The sequence below is a fragment of the Strix uralensis genome, chromosome 1 (genome assembly GCF_047716275.1).
Source record: "Strix uralensis isolate ZFMK-TIS-50842 chromosome 1, bStrUra1, whole genome shotgun sequence".
Lineage (NCBI taxonomy): Eukaryota > Metazoa > Chordata > Aves > Strigiformes > Strigidae > Strix > Strix uralensis.
Window position 1 is genome coordinate 166234815 of NC_133972.1, and position 25040 is coordinate 166259854.

The window sequence follows — 25040 nt, forward strand, 5'->3', positions numbered from 1 at the left end:
AAAACTTTTTCCCCCCACACACTTACTGAGCCTGAACAGAAATGCAAGGTTTGCTTTGTTCATTACTCTGTACCCCAAAATACCTCTGTCTGCAAATAATTGAAGCAATGAAAGAATATGGAGTGAAAGCCTGTCTCTGAAGCACATTTTCACATCAGTTGTACAAGACGCACAAGCAGGAGCTTCAGATCCTCTCTCATCTCAGTGTCTGAGATGAGGAAACAGAGATACTAGCCTGTTAAACAACCTGACTAGTCACTCAGAAATATAGGACTGCAGATATGACTATAGAAGTCAAAGGGATTTATTGAGGTTTGCCCTTTGCTTTTATAATCAAGATGTGATCTGAAAAGCTCATATACCTAATTTAGTATAGTAAAATTAAAACAAAACAAAACAAAAAAAAAAATTCCCAGAACAGAAAACCCAGAAAACCCAAGTAGAGTTCCTACTTCACACCAGAGTAGCTCTGAGCAGATGCTCATTGTAATGCCAATCTGTTTGATGATGAAAACTAAAAGTTGACAAGTGTGGGAGCTGTTGTGTAAGCGCTATTGAAACCAGGAGACACTGATCAGATTCCCAAAGCTGTGCCAAAATTTGGAGCTATGGTAATTTCAGGAGAACACCCTTTCTTTTTCATGGTCTGTGCAAGCAGTCCTCAATTTGAAGGGACAGGAAAGCCTTAGGGAACTCGATAAGCAAATTGGTCTACCACACAGAGCTGTGACAGCACTATAGCCAGTGCTCTGGGGAGCTGGTTTTACCATAAAGCCCCATGATTATCTCTGCCAGTTATATTTTGATTGTTTAGGACCTTATTACTTTCTTCAAATCACAGGGATGTGGCATGCATGTTCCTTAATAGCATTCACCAAATGGATGTACAATATTTCTGGAATTACTAAAAGATCACAGGTTGGGGGATGTCTGCACCACACATGGGAACAGGCAGCGGCAGACCTCTGCCTTTTCCTGATCCTTCTCACCAATATCTCCCTTAGGCTGGCTCTGATGGTCATTGTGCCTTTACAAGAAGTAAAGTTACATCCTAAGATGCACTCACGAATGGGGCAGGTCTCAGACTGAGCAGGAAAGATTGGTCACACTAAAGAAGAGTTTGGACTTGCTTGACAGAACATACTTCACTGGAAATGTAATAAATCTCAGCCACAGTTAGTACCATGCTTGTAGAGGAATGGATGAGCTTGCAGTGGAGGGAGGTGAATAAAATTCTCCATCTCCATGTCATTTCTGCCTGTTTCTGGTGGCTATTTACTCCTGTGCAATGATGAGAGCCAGTTTACCCTTTCAGTGCATTCAGCTAGTAATTTGGTTTAAATTATAATTGATAAGGTAATGTTTACATCTAAATGGAAGAAAGTTTTTATATTATTTAAGTGGAGCTTTGTATGTCATCTTAAAAGTATTCATATCCTGTTATTCAACCTGACACAGGCACTCAGTGAGTCACTTGAGAGAGTAACATTGCATTTGCAGGACTACCTCTGATTACAGCAAAGAGGGATTTGCCAAGAATCATGTATAAAAAAGAAATCTTCAAAACATTACTTGATAGAATAGAGAAGACCATCCACTTTCCCCCATTTTTATCTGGAAATCACAGTCCTAGTAGATGGTTATGGAGGGAAAAATGTTTATATTTCAGTCTGCCTTTCCATTGTGGGACTGACCTACCAATTCCGTGTTACATTTCGTGTGCTAGTGTTTCCCACATGTCTGTCACATAGCTCCTTAGCTGTGACAGAAACTCCCTGAGTTGGTCCCAAAGATTTCTACTCCTCCAGGTTCTTGAAGACAGATCTTGTCTGAAAGCCCGGAAAAATGACATTAATGTCTTCACATAGAGCCCTGCAACCTCGGTGTGTTGTAAGCATTTGCCACCATGCAGATTTTGATGTCTGAGGAAAAGCAATGCAGGACACTGGAAAACAACCCTGCAAGAAAAAAAACAAAAAAGGCTCCAAATTAAAAAAAAAAAAAAACCACACTTGTGAAAATACTTCAAATCCAGTCTTTTAGAGAATAATCTGTTAAATTAATTGGAAAGAAGTTAGTGGTCACTTAGTTGCAGCTTGCTTATTTTTGCAGGGAGAAAAAACAGGATATAAACAGTCTCTTTAATCTGGCATTAACTGAAACTGAAGACATCCTCAAACAGAAATAATGTGCAGTTTTCTGTCAGTGGAGTGATTATCTTCAGGCATGAACTGCAAAGGAGAATATTGCGGTATCCATTTCTTGGTGTCTCTGAACCCAGCTTAAATGCTTCGTGCAAGATCAGGCTTTAGTCAAACACAAGCCATGTTTTAAGTGATAGGAAGCACTTGAGCTCAGCAGTCAGGAAATGGAAGAGCCTTGGCTATCCCAGAGATCAAACCAGATGGTCTGACAGATACTTCTGGCTGGGAACTCTATGTCTGAGCCTGGAGAGTGCCTATCTTTAACAAATAAAATATTGCTGTACAGTTGGCTCTTTTGGGAATGTAGAATTATCAGGACATTTCATTGGTTTGACTGTTTTCATTAGATATTTTTTGATCTCACTTTCTGTGTGGTGTCACTGTTATTGCTGTTTGTATTGTCTATAGCATGCTTCTGGGCAGACAGAAAGCCTGCTTCCAAAGGAGTCTGCAGCCTTGCAGCCATCAGAGAAACTGCATTCATTTGAAGGGAGTGCATGTGTTAAAACGAACGTGGCTCAAGCAGGGTTTTCAGTTTCAAGTCAGGTTGGAAAAACAAGAGGTCATGATGTGAGGAGAGGAAGAAGGTTTTGGGTTTACAGAGTGTGGGTGAGAAAAACTAGTTGCAGTGAAGTTTTTAATCGTTACATCTGTTGTGAATCAGTTTTGAAAAACTGCAGAAGCGAGTTTCCAGAGTAAATGAGGAATTAAAAGACATTCAGCACTACAGTTTATATGGCAATTGTCTTTTTCAGGTATGTTGGAAGACAGGGGTAGAGCTTACAGTAATAGTCCTGTGGTGGGTTGACCCTGGCTGGATGCCAGGTGCCCACCAAAGCCACTCTATCACTCCCCTCCTCAGCTGGACAGAGGAGAGAAAATAGAACTAAAGGCTTGCGAGTCAGGATAAGTACAGGGAGAGATCACTCAGCAATTACCATCACAGTTAAAACAGACTTGACTTGGGGAAAAATTATTTTAATTTATTACCAATCAAATCAGAGTAGGATAATGAGAAATTAAAAACTAAACCTTTGAACACCTTCCCCCTCAGCAGGATCAACTTCAGTCCCAATTTCTCTACCTCCTCCCTGCCAGCGGCCAGGGGGATTGGGAATGGGGGTTGTGGTCAGTTCATCACCCGTTGTCTCTGCTGCTCCTTCCTCCTCAGGGGGAGGACTCCTCACACTCTTCTCCAGCGTGTGGTCCCTCCCACAGGAGACAATCTTTCATGAACTTCTCCAGTGTGAGTCCTTCCCACAGCTGCAGTTCTTCATGAACTGCTCCAGCGTGGGTCCCCCATGGGGTCACAAGTCCTGCCAGCAAACTTGCTCCAGTGTGGGCTCCACTCTCCATGGCGCCACAGGTCCTGCCAGGAGCCTGCTCCAGTGTGGGCTTCCCATGGGGTCACAGCATCCTGAGGGCATCCACCTGCTCCAGCATGGGGTCCTCCCCGGGCTGCAGGTGGAGATCTGCTCCACCATGGACCTCCATGGGTGCAGGGCACAGCTGCCTCACCATGAGCTGAAACACAGGCTGCAGGGGAATCTCTGCTCTGGTGCCTGGAGCACAGAATCACAGAATCACAGAATCGTCTAGGTTGGGAAAGACCTTGAAGATCATCCAGTCCAACCATTGACCTAACACTGACAGTTCCCAACTACAGCATATCCCTAAGCGCTAAGTCAACTTTACTCTTAAACACCTCCAGGAATGGGGACTCCACCACCTCCCTGGGCAGCCCATTCTAACGCCTAACTACCCGTTCTATGAAGAAATACTTCCTAATATCTAGTCTAAACCTTCCCTGGCACAACTTGAGGCCATTCACTCTTGTCCTATCGCTTATTACTTGGTTAGAGACTCATCCCCAGCTCTCTGCACCGTCCTTTCATGTAGCTGTAGAGGGTGATGAGGTCTCCCCTCAGCCTCCTCTTCTCCAGACTAAACAACCCCAGTTCCCTCAGCCGCTCCTCGTACGACATGTGCTCCAGACCCTTCACCAGCTTCGTTGCCATTCTTTGGACACACTCAAGTGATTCAATGTCCTTTTCGTAGTGAGGGGCCCAAAACTGAACACAGCACCTTCTCCTCCTCCTCCTCCTTCACTGGCCTTGGTGTCTGCAAGGGTGTTTCTCTCACATGTTCTGACTCCTCTCTCTGGCTGCAATTGCTGTAGGGTTTTTTTTTTTGCCTTCTTAAATATGTTATCCCAGAGGTGCTACCACCACCACTGATGGGCTTGGCCTTGGACAGCAGCGGGTCCATCTTGGAGCCAGCTAGCATTAGCTCTGTCGGACATAGAGGAATCTTCTGGCAGCTTCTCACAGAAGCCACCTCTGTAGCCCCTCCACTACCAAAACCTTGCCACACAAACCCAGTGCAAACCCATATATTCTTTTTTATTATCTCATCAGAATAGCAAGGGGTGCTATTTAACTAAAAGCTCCTGAGCTGTGAGACATCTGAAGCAGAAAGCTAGCATTCAACTATGTGAGAATAGATGTGCCCAACAGGTGGGGGGAGAATTGGGATGCACCAGACATCACCAGTGAAGGTCTGTGAGCTATGAAGTCCCAAGAGAGAAATTTGCAAGAGGTACCAGCCTCAACTCAGGTGATCACAACCTGACATCAAAGCAAGAACTCATCTTCGCATAATATTGATTTGCATTCACCGTTGTGAGCTGCAACATTTCCTAGTGTCTAGCTTAACCTCTAATTTTGAAATGAGAAATAAAGAAATGCTTACAAAGCTGCTGGACCCTGAACTAAATAATACTGAAGGCTCTGCCTTCCATTTTCAATGCCATCACTTGTTACAGTAGGTACTATTGCCCAACACTGTAATGTTCCCACTATTCCTGTGAATTTAGCAGGACAGTGTAATACTGCTGTTGTGGATTGTGCAACACAGCTGCAACCACTTTTTCTCAGCAGTGCAGTACTGAATGTTTTCATCCGGGTTGTTGTAAAAAATGTCATCGGAACTTCCTCTGATGACAGAAGTTCAATCCATAAGGACAGCTGAAACAAGAACTCTGTGTGGCTTCAGTTCCCTGTCAGGACATTCAAAATGATGCTAAGATTGGAAATACCCTGTGATGGCAAGATGGCAATATCTCATATTGCTTAGAGCTTTGTTTTCAAAAAACTACTCTGCAGAATTATCTGAAGATCACGACTGTTAGTTTTAAAAGTGAATATTTTAGCTCTTATATTTATACAGGTACAGGAGAATTCCTGGAGAATTAAAAGTCAGAGGACTAACAAAAAGAACACAGTGTTTGTTATTTTTGAGCTGATCTCATGATTTTTGGTTTCCTGATTCATGATACTGTCATGTTGATAGTAATATGGGTGTCATGTAATGGAAATAAACAGTCCCTCCGCTACGTCTGCTTTTGCCTAAATAAGCCTATTTTTTAAAGCACACAACTGCTTCATTTCTGGTTGCTGGGACTAATCACACAAATAAATTATAGTTTTACAGGGAAAGAGGGAAATGTTGAGTGTAGCTATGTTATCCTCTGTGTCCTGAGCCTGCCTCTAATGTGGCTACAGCATTTGGAGATTTCTTTTTATGTGAAAACTGCAGGCTCAAAAAGAAAGAAATTTAATTCTGGGCAGTCTCCAGCTTCTGATCTCACTTATTTGTTCCTGAGGTTTTTTTTGTGAGAATGAGGAAACAATGAGCCTGAATTGTAATGTGAATTTGAAAAACAGAGAACTGGTACAGTTTGTTTGCCTAACTTCTGTGGTAAGAGAAGCCTTGTTTCCAGAGCCTGGAATGTATTTCAGATGCACCAGGGGAGGGAACATAATGGTATTGCTTCCAAATACTGCTTGAAGTTCCTCTATCACCCACTTCCAGTCCCAATAAAAATTAAACATGTATAACAGTAGTGGATACCACAACTCTTTCAACCCCCAAACGCAAGACATGCTTCCTAAACGTGAATGTTATCAAAAAAAGCAGACTGAGGAAGTGGCCATTACCATGGAAAATAGGAGAACAAAACAGAAGAGCACATAAACCTGTTCTAACCACTCATGCAAAGAACAGAAAATATCCATAGCTAGAGTTAGGCTCCAAACAAGAACTGTCCTCACCCCTGCCACATACAAAAATGTATTTGCTGAAGTTTTGGGTTTTTCTTTTACTTGCCAAGCTTGGACCATATCTAATGCAAGCCTTTACATATCCAGTGCTGTGACATGACAATTTGCCTGCCCAGGCTTTTAGCTCTCCCTCTTCAGAGAGGACCTGTGGGACACTTCTATCCAGAACTTTTTGCAATCGTTGTTTGACTCAGTACTTGACCCAAGGGAAGTCTTTCAGTTTATAGAGATCTCAAAGACAGGGGAACTTTTCACTGCTTTTAAAATCCCTGGGAGGAGATGTGTTCAAAATCAAGCACACTAGGATGTTTTGCTTGGTCCCAGTGAATTTTTGGATTCCATATGTCATCTGGTCTCAATACTCTCTTTCCCTACCAAACTTAGGGATATGGTGTAGTTGAGAACTGTCAGTGTTAGGTTAATGGTTGGACTAGATGATCTTCACGGTCTTTCCCAACCTTCATGATTCTGTGATTCGAAACTTAGCCTTTTAATAAGGCAACTTCAGAATTTCCACAGAAACAGACACTTTCAAAATTTGTGAAACTTTCAAAATTTGGGAAACTGAAGCCAGTTTGGTTTTGTTTTATTTTAAATGAATGCCATTTAGAGGTACTGGATATTTTATAAAACACGCCGAACATGTTCAGATCTAATGCTGAAAAATATGTTTGCCAGAGTAGTGGATAAATATGGTGCAATCGTAGATCTAATTTCTCTGCTATACCAAGGAGGCACATAATTCCTTGCTCCAAATGAAAAACAAGGAAGCTACTTTTCTGAGGGAAGGTGGAATGCCATGTTATCCCTTTCCTAGTCTCACTCATCCTAGTTCCAGTGAACGTGCTCTTCCAAAGGCCAGTCAAAAAAGCAACGACCCCATTCTGCGTCCTGGGGACACACCTACGCACAGAGATATTCTCATCAAGGATGTTTTTCTTGCTTTCTTATGACCAACTGAGTCATTGCACCTAGTCAGCAGCTGACAGATATCATGCTTTACAAACACAAAATAGGCCACCTCAAATCCCATGTGAGGATAAAGCCCATTGCTCGCTCATGTTCTCATCTAAATCAAGGCAGGAAATGAGGAATAAGACCAAGTGGTGTTTCTTTTTCTTTAGTTCTTCTGCCTTCTTAAAAGCAGAGGTGGCTCTTCTACTGCCCCAGGATTGACAATTTTTGCTTTTTCCTTTGCTTATCTGGAACCATCTGTATCTCAGTCATTACACTAATAACAGTGATTATTTTCCAGATCCCCTAAAAAGGAAGAGAAACCTTTCAGGAAAGTAGTATCACTGGAAATTCTACATACAGTGAACTAAAAAAACTCTGTCTACATCCAAATAATAAATGCTTTCTAATTATTTTTGGAAACCAGTTTCTCTAGTTCTGAGCAATGGTATCCTATTAATATCAATGGGTCTGCTTGTTCGAAATATAAAAAATGTTCTGGGTGCTGGCCAGGGCTGCACAGAGTTCTTTAGGCTCAAAGCTTTGAGACAATTTCAAATTAAGGATTTGCTGTTTGTTTTTGGTTTCTTTTTAACTTGCTCCTAGTTTCACGCTTTTTTCAGACATGTAGTTACGCTTTGAGAAAATTCAGTAAGAAGTAAGTTAATCAGTTGAATAGATCGGGGTCTTTCATATCATGCATCTAGGGTTTGGGGTTTTTTTAGAAGACAGAAGCTAATCTTAGCAGTTATTATAGTAAACTGGTATAAATGTTTGGAAATTAGTCATTTGAACCATGTCAGAGTTATTCCAGCCTTCTTGTTCTAGGTCAGATTTTATCAGATTTATGCTAATTTATCTGCATTTTCAATAAGTAGTTTTCATGGTTACTCAACAATGTTGTACCATCTTTTCTTGGTGAGGACATTTTCCATGCTGGCACAATGGTAAGAAAGAAACCAAGTCTGGAATAGAGATTGGACTGTAGCCTGTGCTCTGATTTTTACATCTTCTGGCTCTGGTTGATCTTCTGCAGCTTGGTTTAGCCTTTTGTTCCTACTATCTTTGTTCATAGCTCTTCTAAACCCTCACTGCACCTTGGGTTAGCTATCTTAGCATTTCTAGCCTAAATTTATTTACATTCAATATGAATAGTTAATGCCCATTTGGCCTTGTACCAGCTTTGTCCTAAGGTATAAATAGTTCTTCTTGGTGGATTAATTTATAAAGGTCATGCCTGCTCTCAGTCCTCATTTATTACAGTTAAGGAAGAAAACTCTATTTAGTCTCCTCTTGTAAGATGGGCTCTTCATTCCCTGATATATCTCACAGCTCCTACTTTGTGTCCATTCCTGTTGGAATGTTTCTTCCAGCAGAGTTTTCAGAAACATTTGTAATTTGGTTATAGACATAACATAGACACTTTTCTGAGGTTTAACCATGGCAGAGCTGGAAACGGCCAAACCTATTCTTCTCCCCTTTGCTTTGATGGTTAGAACTTGCTTCTTATGACTTAAATAGCAGTGTTTTACAAGCTTCTACTGGGCAGATTTTGCTTCTCATCTTTTTTACATGCACCAGGGGACCAGGTGTTTTGACAGGATGTGTTGACTGATATTGTCTTTCTTTTCTAGGGAGGTTCAGCTTTTTCTCCAGCATCCATTATTTCGGAGAGGAGAGTGCAGAGGCAAGCAGCAGTCCTGGCTGAAGATGTGGGATGCCTTTCATCTACCAGTGAGGAAATTGTAGCCTGCCTCCGCCAGTTGCCAGCTCGTGTCCTCAATGATGCACAGACTAAGGTACCCCATAGTAAAATATATGTCATTGGCAAGGAATCAAAAAGTTGCCATTGACGCGAAGCTGTGAGGAAGCTTAAAAAATAAATTGGGCTGAATCCTTGTGAAAGAGGAACTGGACTAGCATTGATGGAGTGATGCTGATGTCTGTGACGTCCAACCCTGACCTATGAACACTCACAGCTTGACTCTCATTTAGAAAAATTCCTTTTACACTAATTTGACTACTTGTTTCAAAATTAATCTAAATATAGTTTTTGCCTTCTTTCAGTCCTCTCTCATCTGTCCCTGAGTGTTACTCTAGAGGAGAATCAAGTGTCTGTAGCTTCAGTAACTGCATTTTTGAAGAAAAAGAAGTGGGGAGGGGATGTCAGTTCTCTGTCAAGTGGGAGACTTGTGAAAGTTGCAGTATAAATGATTCTAGTGATAGATCCTTTACCCACAGATTAAAATACATTTTCTGATCAGGACCAGCATAGACCCAATCCCTAATTTAAAACAATATTTTGATGATTTTGAGACCATCTATTCTCTTGGCCTATTCATCTTGTTTCACCTACTGAGACTGTCAGCACAAGCATTGTTTCCTGCCAATGGTGAGCTTGCGCTTACATTAACTGTAACTGATCCCTTGTTCACTTGAAGGCTATCAACTCGGTTGTCTGAAGCATAGATAAAATGAAAATGACCATGGTTAGCTAATTTAACTGCATTATTATTGTTTTTTTGATAACATAGCTCCTAGCTATAAGTGGCCCATTCCAGTACTGGGGTCCAGTGATGGATGGAATTTACCTTCGGGAACCTTTAGCTAAAGCCCTGCAGCGCCCTCAACTTCGGAAAGTAGATCTGCTCATTGGAAGTGCTCAGCAAGATGGGCTGATCAGCAGAGCTAAGGCAATTAAGGTAGGAAGAGATTCACTGTTAATGAATTGATAGTATTACTATTATTATACTGATGATAGTAATCATATGCATCCAGGACAGATGCTTTTTGACTTCTACAATTTGTGAATTATACTCTATGTAAATATACAAAGGCATTGTCCATCTCCAGCCAGTACTGTTTAGGCTGATTAATGGCATTATTATATTTGACGATTAACATTACTGGGGGACATACAAAAATGTAAGAGATCAGCAATGATTTAGCATGTATTAATATGCAGCAGTATGTTTTATTGTCTCTAAAATCCGATTTATATTGCAATCTCAGTTGTATCTCACAAAGAAGAAAGCAAGCTCATAACTTGGTTATGAGGTTCTTCACTGTGCAGCAGCACTAAGTCAGTGTTTTCCCTGCCAATGTTTTTTTTGAGGCAACCTTCTTCTATGTTGCCTTTAAGAAGTACATTTTCTTGTAAAGTAGATTCTGAATATGGACCAGCTGTGACTAAGGATAGCACTGGCTTGATGTGTGGGCTAAGGTTTCAGGGCATAAACTGGTGAAATTAAAAAGAATTGTGTCCATGCTGTACTTTGGATGTAATAGTCCTCATTTAACAAATTAAACAATTTGTTTAACACTGCCAAAATAAATTAAATGTTCCAATATGCTCAGATATATGCTAAGAAATCAACAGGACAATGTAACATGGTAGGGATTATTTTGAGGATTATCTAAGTGAACTGCAGGTCAGTTGCTATTTTTCTGTAACTGCGTGGATTTCATCTCACGAGGCAGGGAAAGGTCAATCCCAGCTTGTCTTTGCTGGTAGCAATACTTCAGAATTAATGACAAAATCACCCCTCTGAAAGAAGGCTTTCTGACCCACCTGAATAAAGTTCATATTTCTTGTTTAGTCTGCATCAGAAGTTTCCTTCTCTTATTTCATGTATCTTTATATCTTTTGGAATCAATTAAAAGAGGACGTCAGGCATAGGAAATGGACTGGGATGCTGGAGGCCTGAAGATAATGAACCAGACCCTGTGAGAGGGGAATAAACCTCAGTAACCTCTTTACAGGTCATGTGATGAAGACTAGGAAGTTAACTTCTTTCCTTTACCACTATTTCCACATATGACAGTTGTCTGCAAACTGAAATGAAATTTCATGATGTATTAGAAATTATGCAAAAAGTCATGGTGTTAATGAAAGCCACAAGTACTAAAAGCCATTACTGTCAGGATAAAAAGAAAAGGAAAAACATTTGCAAATGGGAGGTTAGCTGTAAAATGTTGCCTTTCCAAAAACAAAATCTGGAATATCTTCTTTATTTAGAGGTTTGCAGAAAACAAGATTGGAAGGGGACTCAAAAAGTTAGTGAAATTCAACCCTAAGAAATGGTCATATCTACCTCAACCTGAGAGACCTCTTTTAAAATCTACTGTTGGAGATCTTCTGATCTCCTTGTCAAGGGTTTAACTATCCTTACTTAGAAGGATAGTTATCTCCTTTACTAGCTATTATAGTAGTACCTACCTTACTTAGTGTTATTGCTGTAAATCAGATTCCGTCTCTATTCCAGAAAATTCATAGTGTTCATGGTAGGTGTTCATATTTTGTTTTATCCCTTTTGACTTCCTTAAGCTTTCTTCCATTTTCAGTAAGAACTGATGATTTTTTAATGCATATTCCTCTATTTCTATTTTTCTGTGTCTTCAGGTTTTTAGGACTTGAGGGAATATCACTGCTTTGACCAGTTTGTATTCCTGTCTTTGGATTGTTTGCTTAAAGACTTGCTGCAAGGTTAAAGCTTCCTGATTTCTTCCTTGTCCATGCAGTTAGTGTATTAATTGCTAGGAAACTGTAATGCTTCCTCTGTCATTGAGCTATTTAAGAACATGCATTTTCCAGGTCCTCAAGAGCATTTCTACATCATAGTCATGACCATGCATGGTTGCAGTCAAAGTCAGATGATAAAGTCCTGAGTAGGTCACAGACATATTCAGCTACAGTGGCAGAAACTGGTGCAAGCGCGGTGGTTGTTACTGAGCAGTCTGTGCCCAGTTTCCTCTGTCATAATGTCATAAGGGATCTTTGATCTGTGCTAATTGTCCTCTCCCCACAATAGACCTAGAAGAAGGACTCGAGACAATCCACACTGTATCCCACTTTATTCATTTTAAGGGTTACCTTGAGGTAGATCTGACTAACATCTTTCTGGGGAAACGTGAAGCTGGTTTTACTGACATATTAAGGAAGGTGGGAGGGCTTAGCTGGTGGGCAGAGCACTGAACTCAACTCAGGGAACCAAGGCATAGTTCCTAGTTTGCCTCTAACTACAACCAAGTTATTTAATCTGTTCTACAAAGAGGGGACCAAACCTCCCTGGGGTGAAAATCCATCTGTAGATGTCCTCCAACTCTGTAGAGAGAAGAACCATGCATGCATTTGGGTAGATAAATGGCACAGATAAAAGTTCCTGTGGCACGTGTATGGAATTGACAAAGTAAGTCCTTCATTTTATCTGCTTTAGGATGACTGATTTCAGTGTAGTCAGATGCAAAGAGTGGGGGATAGAAAAATTTAACCCCTGCTGACCTGTTCCACAAGTTCCTGGGAATAGCTATGCTGGCAAATTCAGCCAAGGGCTTGCTCTATTAATCCTGGTCTTGCTTTATTAATAGTGACCCCGTAAATGGTGAGGAGACACTTCTAGTCATTTGGATGCAAGCAAGCTTGAAACATGATGCAAATCTTATCACCTTAGACTGGAGTTGCATGCTTTTTATAAACTCTTAGCAGTCGAGCCTTAGGAGTGAGAGTAAAACCTCTAGACTGCAACCAGTCCTGAAGGTGGTAAATTCAGTTGGCACCATGTTGTTCTGTGGGGGATTACTGGCATTTGGTTGTGTTGGGTGTCTCTGTACTCTCACTGCAACACTGTGCTTATGCCTGTTTAGACCTTTAGTATTAAAAATTAAATAGAAAGACAGAAGGCACCACTTGTGCTAGCAAAACATTTATGTTCGATTTGTTTACAATTAAAGGCTGAGGTCTCTCAGTGTTGCTTGCAGCAGAGAGTATGCTGAATGTTTGTGCTCAATATCTTGCCCATGGAAATGACTGTTTTATGGCATTCACTTGAATGCTTATTCATGTGAACTGAGACAGATTTGCCACTTCCTGGAGCACTTCATACTCATCCCCAGTGCAGCCATCAGATGGCTGAAACTAAGCGAGAAACAAAGCAGAATTTGTTAAGGGAATGGCAAGTGGTACCATAATGCACTATTATGTGGCATATGGAGCAGTTAAGCCTGAACTCGTTAACTGCAATTCCTGTGGCAGACCTTCAGGGATATTAGCTTTGAGCAGTCATAGATTAGGGCAGCTGAGCAGAAACCTCTAAAAATGTTGATTTCAATTCCCAACTGAACAAAATTTTATCCCTGTGCTATATGTGATGCTCAGGTGGGAGGTTCTAATGGTTCCTACTGGCATTAAATATATGGATTCACTCATGCTGCTCTATATCTGTGTTTCTCTATATGCATGTAAGTCAGTATAGCCCTGTTTATAACCTCCATATGTTCTGTGCCTACTATGTAATCTCTACATTGCAAGGATTGTTAACTTTCCTTCTAGTTGGAAGATTAAGGTTGTACTTTATGTGTTTTCTTTCTTTTTCTTTCCCTCCTTAGTACAAATCTAGTTGTCTACAGAACCCAGAATCAGAACATAGTGGAGAGGATAGATAGAAATATATTTCTATAAATTTATTTACCTCATGTAAGCAATTGGATCTTTACAGTCCAGAACTACCATCCTGCACTATATTACGGTCAGTTAATTTCTTTATGGATAAAGGTATTCAGCAGCATACAACAGATGGCAGATCTGTATATATTAATTATAATGACCAGGGTAGCACTGTCCTGATAAATGCTATTAGTGAGGAGAACGGGCTGATATCAGATCTATACTTCATCTTGCAACTAGCTGAAATCCTTGAAAGACTCTGCTGAATGGCTGGCAGGTCTTTCACCATCTTTAGTGACAATGTTTATCAAAAGCCATTTAAGACCTAAGAGCTGTACATACTCTGCTAGTGTTATCACTATTCCAGTTTGCCAGAAAAGTACATTTTGCCACTTGGCAGATGTAAACATTTGGTCTACCTATGGCTACATTTTCTTTTTAAATAAAACACTGGAACAGATTCTTTCATATGTTCCAGAAGGTATGCTGCAGCAACAAGAACAGTAAGCATTATTTAACACAGCATTTAGGCAGTGTTTATGACAGCTCTGCATCACCAGAACAGTAAAAAGCAGTGCACCTGCTGTCTTTAATTATTTTCTTACTTTCTAAAAAAAGTTGAAAACCCCATTGTAACTCTGAGGTCAGTTGCTAATACCTCTTTAAAGATTAGCAGAATGTAAATTGTTTTACATAATGTGCAGCTGTTTCTATTAATCTGGTAGCAGCTGTTGTATCAACTACTGTTTGAAAATTGTTCCTTGGTCATACATTTTCTAATGGGAAGCATTTGTTGGACATAGAAAATTGGTCAAATTGAATAAATTTTTGAAAAGTTAAAACTCTTCATCTTTTTAATGTTTCATGAGTTTTATTTTGAACATATTGTTCTGTTTTGTTCTATCAAGTCAGATGTTTAAATTATATTATAGTCAAAGCGACACTTGAGAAATTTCAGATTGTGCTATTTTAGTGCTGGTTGGGATGAAAAATCTCAGAATGTCTTACAAATGCCAGTTCTGTTTCTCATCCGTCTCTGCCTGTTGAGTCCTCTTTCATCTGATTCAACACATCTCAGGAATCCCACTCTATTATCAATGACTGCTGAGAAAGGTCACTAGAATTTTTGGGGCATTTTAAAGATCACAGAAACTAGTACATAGGCGCAGTAAAAACCTAAGACCAACCACACTGAGTCAGATCGAAGGCCCATTTATCACAGAATGCTGTTTTCAGCAGTGGGTAAGAGTGGATGTTTGTAAGAATAGAGTAAGCAAATCTGATGCTTCTGCTAAATGCTCTCCAAACCTCTAGCGCTTTGCAGCTCAGGGACTTGCTAGCCTGAATTGGTCTTTCTGTATTTAATAACCTCAACAGCTTTTATTTTTCTTTTAAATTCAAAAACTTGTTCATGAAACTTCATCTTCACCAATTTTGGCATCTGTAAAAACATGTGGCAGGGAGTTCCTCAGCTTGTGTTGTATGACGATCCATCTCCTTCTCCGTGGTTTTCAACCATAATGTTTATTTGATCCTTGGTATTTGATGAAGCAGTGAAGGACCAGTTCCTAGGATACATAATCAATAACCTAAGGTTTTTTTCTCTTTCTTTTCTGTTTTAAGTGTCCATGACAGGTGTAGAATAAGGTAATAAATCCTTTAAAAAAACCTCAGCAAAATGAAAGCATTGCATGAAAGTTGCTTTGTACAGGATGCTTTACGTGTAAGATCTTGGGCTCTGCACTGACACAGAAAAGCATATGTTCTTAGCCATAACTGCTAGCCAAATCCACCAGCCTCAGTCATCAAATGAGAGATTCCTAATTAGACAGCAGCAATGCTTCTGCTGGTTAGTAGGGACCTGAATTGATGTGTACCGAAGCTGATGGAAAGACTGCTTTTGAATTCAGTGAACTTGCAGTTAGGTCTTCAGTGATAATTTCTATTTCTTGCAGAAAAATATACGTGTCCTTGCTGTATTTAAGCTGAATGATTTTGCAGGCAAGTGTGCTATGCAGTTTCATATGTGGCATTTGTGCACATGAAGTGACGTGTCATGTGTGAGCTGCAGATCTTTTTCAAAATACAGCTGTATTACTAAAACTGGCACCACAGGACTCTTTTCACATTGCATGGGCCAAAGTCTAGCAAAAGAATAATTTGTTACAAATACAAGGAAAATTTCCAGATCTTTCTGAACCCTGGGATATTTGGTAGTGTTTTGAAATCCCTTGTAAAGTCACATATTAAAAATGCACAAAGCATTAATGTCAGTAAGGACAGGCCTCAGCCTCAGCAGACGGGGCCTTATTTTCCATCTTTCATTTCTGTGAATCTGTTGAAAAGTAATTATTCCCTCTGTACTTTCTGTATAGGGTTGTGGAAAGACCTTCTAGCAGTGTGATGAAAACCAGCTGTGGGCCATCAAAATAATATGTGCAGTAAAACATCTATGGTAACTGTACTGAGCAGACACCAGCCTATTTTGCATCAGACTGACTCCCTAAAATAATATAGGTGGTTTATTGGATCTTTCTCTCTGGAGTTCTTATACCAAGTTTCAGCCAGCATGCACCTGCAAGGTGCCCTTTTTAGTAAGGACACAGGAAAGTTCAGGTTACACTTCTTTTCAGAAAGTTACTCTGTTTCTTAACTTGAAATAAATTCTCTCTCTAAAAAAACCCTAAAAAGTAAAAGTCTGAATTGATAAAATAAAAAACTTCCTCAAGGAAAGATGTGCTGAAAACTTGCAGCAGTCTTTAGCTTTGGTGAAAATAAAATTGGGTACACAGTTTGGTATAGAAGATGGTCCCTCTGCTATCTGTAGTTCTGTTTTTACATTGGCACTCTGCTCTGGGGAAAATGCCTTTATGTCAGAGAAAGTTTCAGACCACAAATCTCAGGAAAAGGGCATCTCACTGTAAGTCTTTCTGAAAGGCCCTAGAGGTTATGAAGTTTGAAGATCATAGCTGGTACTCACATAGGGATTTGGAGGACAAAGATCTCTCCTCCAGGGCTAAGACAGATATTATTCCAGAAGGGACCTAAATGCAGGCCTTATGGCAGCCACATTTCTCTGTAAATGGTCCCAGAAAAGGCAAAGTGATATAGCCATGAAATGACTATAGTTGATGAAGCAGTGAAGGACCAGTTCCTAGGATACATAATCAATAACCTAAGGTTTTTTTTCTCTTTCTATAGCCATGAAATGGTTATATGGCATGTTCATTTTCTGGATTTTCCAAAGGAAAGGTATAATATCTCCGTCTCTCCCCTCTAGTTTTCCTTTAGGGAGCTCATCAGAAAGACAACATCAAGCACACCTACAGTGGAGAACTATCCATGTGGACTACTTCTGTCAGAGCCCATGGGCTTTCTGTAGGTTTAGAGCTACATCTGCACAGCATGGTACCTATGATTTGGATTTACTAGATTAAGGATTCAGTCCTATAGTCTGTTTTGAGGAAGCCAATACTGCTGGCTCGTGACAGTCTTGGGAAAGCAAAAGTAGGACTGTCCCCTACTTCTTCCCCTAGGAATCGGAGATCAAAAAGGAAAAAGGACTTGTTCCAGCAGAGGGAGATCTGAGCCTATATTGTTCCACTAAAAACATATCTTTTTTTTTTTTTGTTTGTAAATTCCATGTATACATTTTGTTCTCAGAAATTTGAAGAAAGTCAAGGAAGAGCCAACAGCAAAACAGCCTTCTATCAGGCTCTGCAAAATTCTCTAGGAGGAGAAGACTCCAACTTGTTAATTGAAGATGCAGCTACGTGGTATTACTCTCTTGAACACTCAACTGATGATTATTCATCCTTTTCCAGGGCTTTGGAAAATGCCACCCGGTAAGGAACTCTTCCTATTACAACTGTGTGATTGGAGTTAAGCAAGGTTTGTTTCGCTTATCTCAAGTGTGCATTTATATTCCAAAAAACTTAAGAAATTCTTATGCAAATGAACAAAAAATGGGGAATATTTATTTTCTGTGAGGTTTCCAATGTCATTGGTAAACAAAAATTGAATTGACTTTTATGCCTTGCGAAAAGTTTGAATTGTCTCTCCTGAACTGAATATTGGATTCAGACTACTAATGCTTCTTTGTGTACTCTTTCATGTCAAAGATGTCTTGGTTGTTTTGCATACTCTGCGTCAACTATTCTTTGAGTCCTCTCATCCCTGTGATGGTAGAAGAACTAAGAGACTGGCTTTTTTTCACAAAGAGTCACCTAATTAAACAGTTAGATACTTTTCCTAGTTTTTGGAAATTTAGAGAGTGGTCAAATTTGAAAATTTTGATTTGATTAAATTTTATGTTATGAAACCTGCAAAATATATTTCTTCACAATGTCAGGTGAGTATCCTTTGTAAAATGGTGAAGCATTTATGAATGTTCAGAAAAGTGGCTCCCAACTATATTCTGTGCATTGCTAATCTCCATTTTACCCATGGCAGAAGAATCCTTTTAAGCTTATTCACATTTCCTTTACCCATGTGTAATCATTTATGCCAGTGTACAGTGATTGTATCATGTCACCCAATCCGCATTTTTCTCCCTTTATATATGGTTTTCCACTGTGAGAGAAAGCAGAATTGGGCAGTAGGATGCTTCTGTAGGAAGTCTTCTTGTGGAGGTGAAAGGAGAACACACAATATCTAACTCTTGCTTTGTTTGATCTGTCAGGACACACCATAGACTAACAGTGCCTCCCAACCTCTTCTGGATGAAATAGTTGTGATGAAATGTCAGCAGACACATGAGCAACTGACCTCCAGTATATACACTCCCATACTTTGCATGGAAACATTGCAGGCAGAGACCATTGGGAAGTGGAAGATGAGCAGTGGGCCATGTTCACACCACCTAGTATAGATGTATAGCTTTGACCCTTAACTGGGTGTGGCATCAGGGTCCAGCAGTTCTGAATAACAGTCAGTTTGAAGAGTTCATTGCCTTGTTGAACTAGGACTCCACAGCAGTTATGACGCCTATGATAGGTCATAGAGACTGGTGGATATCTTTAGCTTGGGTCACATGGTGGTTTGGTCTGCAGAGAAGACTGTAAATTTTGCTCTCTCCCTGATGGGCAGCCAGTTCTCGTTAGCCAGTTACAGACCTTGAGCTGGGGGAGGGGTAGGCCAGTTTTTCTGAAAGGAGGCAAATTGAGGGCAAATCTCCTTACCTCCTTTTTCCTGCCTCTGTGCAAACTCAGGGGATGAATGTATAAGTGGACAGATTTTCAGAAAATGAATCAAAAAACTCTTTCCCTATTCCTGTCTCTGCTTCACAAACAAATTTGTTATGAAATCTCTTTACATTTCTAAGGTGATATGTTTTATAAGCTGGTGGTTTGAGTCCTAGTGTGCCCATCCAAGCTGTTTCACCTCTGTTCTGAACCGACATCATAGCTACAAGTTTCTGGTACCTGCGCTCTCAGTGTTACAGATTTCTGTCCCATCATAAGCCTCTCCATGAGACCCTTAGAGACAAAATGTTCCTTTTAGTGCTCCATTGGCGTTGCAGGGCATTGCTCCAGAGGAGCCTCAGGGAGCAGGGGATGAACAGGAGCCAATATTCACTTGGAAATATCTGATCCAAGACAGCAGTGACTAAATCTGTTTGGGGAAGGTTTCTGGGTGGTCCAGGTGTGCTGGTGCATTGAGGTCACGGAGTAAACAAGCCAGAAGGCTGTGGGCTGAGCTTTGTTCCATTTACGGAGTCTCACACCATGTCACATTTGCCCTGCCTCGTAGCCTGTCCCAGGGACAGGCCACCCATCACTGTGGCATCTGAGGCCACTGCATGCAGCCCACGGTGTGGTTCATGGGCATTAAAGCCAGAACTCATTTTCAATCTGTTTCCATCACCACCATTACCCATGGGGCTATAATTCTTTAGTCAGATCAGTAAGGTTTTAAGCCATAATAAACCACTGAAGCACTTAAATTTTAACACTTCTTCCCATCCAGAGATACCTCCATAAGGAGCTGTTATAACACAGGCCTGTCACGTTTGATCATCCATGTTCAGCCCAGGGCTCAGCGTGGTGCAAACACTGACTTTTGCAAAGCTACAACGGCTAGCACACCCCTTGTGTGCAGCAGGCATGAGACACACAAATAGCTCCTCTGGCTCTCAGCCTGCGAGCACCCTGCAGCAGCCTCTGGGCATAGGGATTACCTGTTTATGATAAGAGGCAAATGACTTGGCTAAGGAAGGAAGTGAATGGCTTAAAGAGTCACCACGAGCAAGCAGAAAGATGAGTAGTGAAACCAGGACATCTGATGATAATCCTTTGCTTTAAACACTTTGGAAATTACTCCAGCCACAGCAGAAAGGGAGGGGAGACAGCAGTTACAGAATGACAGTCACCTACTTCAGTATCACATACATGGTGGAGAACAAAGGGCTTTGGTTCTGTTTTTTTGGTGGTTGGCTGGCTGTTGCATTTTTTTTGGTTTTTTTGGTTTTTTTTTTAACAAAAATCTTACTACCAACATAGATGTGTAACCCAAGTTCCATGTCAGGAAGTTATAATTAACTGCTAAAGTTTTAACAGGATTATAAAGTGTGAGAAAGCAACATAAGTGGTTGTTATAAACTACATACATTGTGCATATTTTGTGGTTTTAAAATATTTCCACTTTTAAAATTGTTTTAGCTGCAATTCTCTGGTATTTTTCGGAAGTATAAAATGAGTTTTATTTTCTTTTTTCTTACTTTTTTTAAAAAATTTAAACTCTGGTATTCCACGCCTGTAAGAAACAGCCATTTTATTTTTGTGGTTACTATTTTTTAAATTTTTTTTTACTTCCCCAAAATAGCTGACTTTTCCCCTCCATAGTACCAACTGAGAATCAGTTTTAAGTGGTGAAGCATTTCTCGAGAGCTAATGCTCTCCACAGACTCCTTAGTTTTCAAAGACCATCTGCTCCTCTAAAACCCCATGCTGGCAGGCATGTGAAGAACTGTAATTTTTGTTTCATATGTGTGTTGTCAACCATAACTGTCAAAGAGTATTGTGGTCAGTCAGCCCATAGCTTGTGGTCTCACAGATGGGCTTAAAATAAACTCTGATGAACCAAGATAGCTACCCAAACAGTGCCTTTCATAATCGTGCCAGTTAAATATAGCAACATGTTTTTATGCTTCTCTGACACTGTTCTTTCTTGCACCAGTCATTCTTTTTTTACCTACTAAGTCTGAAGGAGCAGCTACTGTTTCAGATTCAATAGAATGAGAATTGAAACCTCCCACTTCTGCAGCAGATATATTTGTGTATGCTCATGTAGTTATGGATATATAAACACCCAAAGAGCGTGCTGAGTCTTCAGGCACATGTAGCATGAGAAGTGGTGATATGTGTCCATATAATATTGCCTTGAGGCATCAAAACGAGATATCTTGCAGCAAGGTGTTCTGTTTGCTGCCTGCCTCTCTTGAACTGCTTGTGCTCCTTCAAACTACTGCTCACCTCACCTTCCAGCCTCACTTCCTGGGGCAATGGAAGGTAGGAAGGTTTGGATATATTTGTTTCACTCATATCTTTGTATTACAATACCTGGTGATAAATTGATCATTTAGCTATCTCACTGCACTCTTCTTGTTTAATGTTTCTCTCTCACACATACTGCACCAGATATTCCATATTGATGTGCCCTGCCAGAGGCACAGCAGGATGTCTCCAAAAGTGGTCTCTTGCCTCTTCCAACTCTGGAAACTACCCAAGAAATTCACACAGATCCAAACGGAGAAACAATATTATTGATCCTTAACCCAGGAAATGTATCAGTCCTTTTACTAGATGCCATTGCAACCTAGTGGTGCCAGAAGAAGGAGCTTTATAATATTACAAGAATGAGCCCCCATAAACTAGACTAAAACGGGATTGGGTTTTTTGGCCAGGATACTCCTTATGTGTCAGAACTTGTTTGTTTAGTATCATTACCATTGTTCAACACTCCATAAAGCAGCAATTTTTAGTGAATTCTATGCTGTACTGGGCTCATAGAGGGTGAATGTTGTTTCCCTCAGTGCACTTGAAGACAGAGCTATGAGCTATTTTGGAAGATTTAAAGAAGGTTATCAATATATAGAGAGAGGTCTGTTGGTTGCAGGGGGTGGAGGGTTTCATTCCTTTCTTCTGTTATGTGACTGTGTCTGTTCCCTGCTTCTTTTTTATCAGTGACCAGTTTATCATATGTCCCATCATAAACATGGCCAGTCACTGGGCTGCCTCCAGAGGAAATGTCTTCATGTACCACGTACCTGAGAGCTCCTCACAGAGCAGGTAAGGAGTTGTATTTTATTATATTTCTTGGATTTACAGTTTGCAAAACCAGGGCTGTATGGTTAGGTACCCTGTGGAGTAAATGGGTAGATGTAGGTACCCCAAATAAACAGTTCAGATTAGTAAAGGAGGGATTGGACTGTAATAGATTATTTCTCTCTGTTGACTATATAGGAATGCTGTTTCTGAACTGAGGCACTTCAGGTTATATGTCTAAATTGAGTTTCCCTTTTCCAACTTACCTATCTTTGCCAGTTCCAGATAGCCTTTTAGATTTCTACTCTATATCTGATAAATCTTCCACAAAGAAACAGAACATGGTCTAAGTCATCTCTCAAGGTAAGTGGGGTAACATTTTCTAAGGACCAAACATTAATTTAACACTGCCCCCTTTTGAAGATGATGCAATTGCACCACAGTTACACTGACTGGCCTTCAACATGGACAGGGTCTGGGATTTATTCCTTCCTGCTCCATCACCATGACTTGTGATCAGCCAACAGACTGTCTCATGGGAGGAAAAGTACTTTTGAACACAAGCATTTGCAGACTCAGGCTCTACGTCATACTTAATGTTAGAAGCTTGCTTGAAAAATTTTCAGAAGGAGAAGCTGTATCATGCTTTAGACAGAAAGGTCTAAATGCCGGTGGGAGATGCAAATGCCCTGTTTCCTTGAGCACAGAACATACTGGTAGTCAGAGGATATTAAGCTCATCTTCCCTGGTTTTATTTTAGACCCAGCCCCTTCCAGAAGTCAGGATGAGACACTGAGGTTTGCAGGCAGTGGCTGGCACTTTGGGCTGCTATGTGACACACCACAGTAGCTCCTGGTCCTGTGCTCTCAAAGGCTGAGTGATCAGAAACTGCAGTGACAGTAGCCCCTCCTGTCCCCTAGACCCACACATTAGGGCAGCAAAGCACACAGGGATGCTTATCTTCTAACCATTTCCTTATGAGGGAGCAGTGCTTGTCCCCTGCTCCCTGTACTGCCCCATACCTCTCTCCAAGATTTTTGAGACCTTTTCCTTTTTATCAGGCTTTCTCCGAAAGGGCTCAGGGAGGGACAGTGGGTTCCTACTGGCACCATTTGATACTGTGAAGCTCCCTGTGAACTACACTATTTTTCTCCTTTCCTGATAGTGTAGTGAAAAAACATTTGAAAGAAACCAGCCAAGATCTAGGTTACAGATGAAGGCCATTATGCTGTGGTAACACAGACTCACAGACTCGCTTTCTTTTTAGCCGAGAAGAAGTTAATCCTTGGGGAGCCGTTATTTCACTGGCAGCTCCAGCGGGAATGTTCACAGTGCTCCGTTTGGCTACTGATAGGCTCAGATAAGTGACTTTTACAAGGCTCCAAACAGGGCTGAGCTGTGGTATGCCAAAAATCCAGCCACACAGAAAGAAGTGTTCTCAAATTAGCCTGAAAGTTTTCTCTTGTTTTGGAGAATGATAGTGACCCAGTCATCTATGATAAGACCTTATTTGAAAGTAGATGAAATAGTACTTACACAACTTAGATTCAGTGGCTTTGAGGCAGTGATTTTGAATGGATGAAAATTTCCTCTTTTATTTAGCCCTATTTAAGATTTCTCTTGTGCTCGTGTTATTTAGCTTTCCTCACACTCTCCAGTGCAGTAGTAGTTTATGTAGCACTTAGCTACACATTTTAATCATATTTATGTTGTCAGTGTCTTCTAAGCTAATTACTCTAAATGTTAGTGGAAAACTTATTAGTCTGCTTTTTCATAACCCTCTTTAGAAGAACAAGCAAAGCCAGTATGTTGTCTGAAACTTGTGGGAACTTGAGGCAGAAGCTCAAATACCTTAGGCTAAGCCACAAGGTGAAATGGGCCCAAATTGGTATGCTGCATTTACATTCTTACTCCTTTTATCTTTATTTGTGTTTAAGTACCATTAAAATAAATGTTGTGTAGGTTGCAAAGGCAAACACTTAAACAGAAATTGCAGAATTCAGCTCATCCGTATACTGAAGGATCTTATTTTACACTATGACGTGACTGTTATGAAGTGATACCCTCCTTCTCCCACGGGACCCCACACTAGGTCCTCTGCTGAATATACTGCGAGTTTTTTGTTTAAACATTGTTGTCATTCATTCCTAAATTAATCTTTCCTTATTTTTCATTCCAGTTTTGCCATGTGGCCTCTCTCCCTCACCCCCCCTGCAGCGTTTCCCTCTTCCATATAGTATACATGCATTGCAGGCTGTCCAGCAGCCTCACCACGTGCCAATGATGTGATGCTGTTGAGGGTAGGAGCTTCGCATAGGAAGGTGGCCTTAACTGCTAAAAACTGAGAAACTATCAGTAATCTGAAACCAACAAAACAGAGTGTTTGGGAATATTATGGGCAGATTGCCCTACCATATTAAACCAATGATGTAGATGAAACAGCGTTCAAGTAGAATATATAAACTAATCTTGGGGAAAGATCTGGCAGCTATGTCACCAACTCCCAAGGGGCTTTCCTAACCACTGGAGTAATGATTCCTGATAGTTCTGAAGTTCTTCGAAAATGGTGACTCTTTTTAGGAGGAGGAGCAGAGGCAAATACTCTGCCAAGTAACCTAGAGTTTAGGCTGGAAGGTAGGATATGTGGATTTGAATTTGCTCAGCAGAAGTAAGAATTGAATCTGGGACCCTGAAAACACTCTAGCTATTAAATTCCTGAATAGAAAAACCCTGTTACAGCCATTTCTTTGTGTTAATGAATGCAATAACCAACAGTGTGTTTTGCACATAGTAGGCATGTACAGGATATTCTGTGAGTACACATACTGGATCAGATTCCCCTCAGTGCTGTAGGAACACCTTGTAGCTGGAGGAACACCTCATTGGATATTCCTGATCACTTGTAGGCATTTGACAGAAAAATGATTTCTCAGCCCATCTGATACTGAATCACATCTGTGTTTGCTGAGATACAGACCTTCACCTGTAAAAATGAAAACTTCTGTAGTATTATGTCCATAGGGTAACATAAGAGATAAAATAATGATTTTTTTTG

General features: G+C 40.5%; 1 protein-coding gene across 1 annotated transcript in view; it reads left to right on the top strand.

Annotated features, from left to right (window-relative positions):
* The window catches only part of TG (thyroglobulin), a 162036-nt gene that overhangs the window by 119988 nt on the left and 17008 nt on the right, over positions 1-25040 (top strand). The window contains exons 42-45 of the mRNA XM_074888192.1: positions 8914-9078; positions 9814-9981; positions 17385-17566; positions 21905-22009. Coding sequence (XP_074744293.1) covers positions 8914-9078; positions 9814-9981; positions 17385-17566; positions 21905-22009 — 620 coding nt within the window. The remainder of the gene's footprint in view (positions 1-8913; positions 9079-9813; positions 9982-17384; positions 17567-21904; positions 22010-25040) is intronic.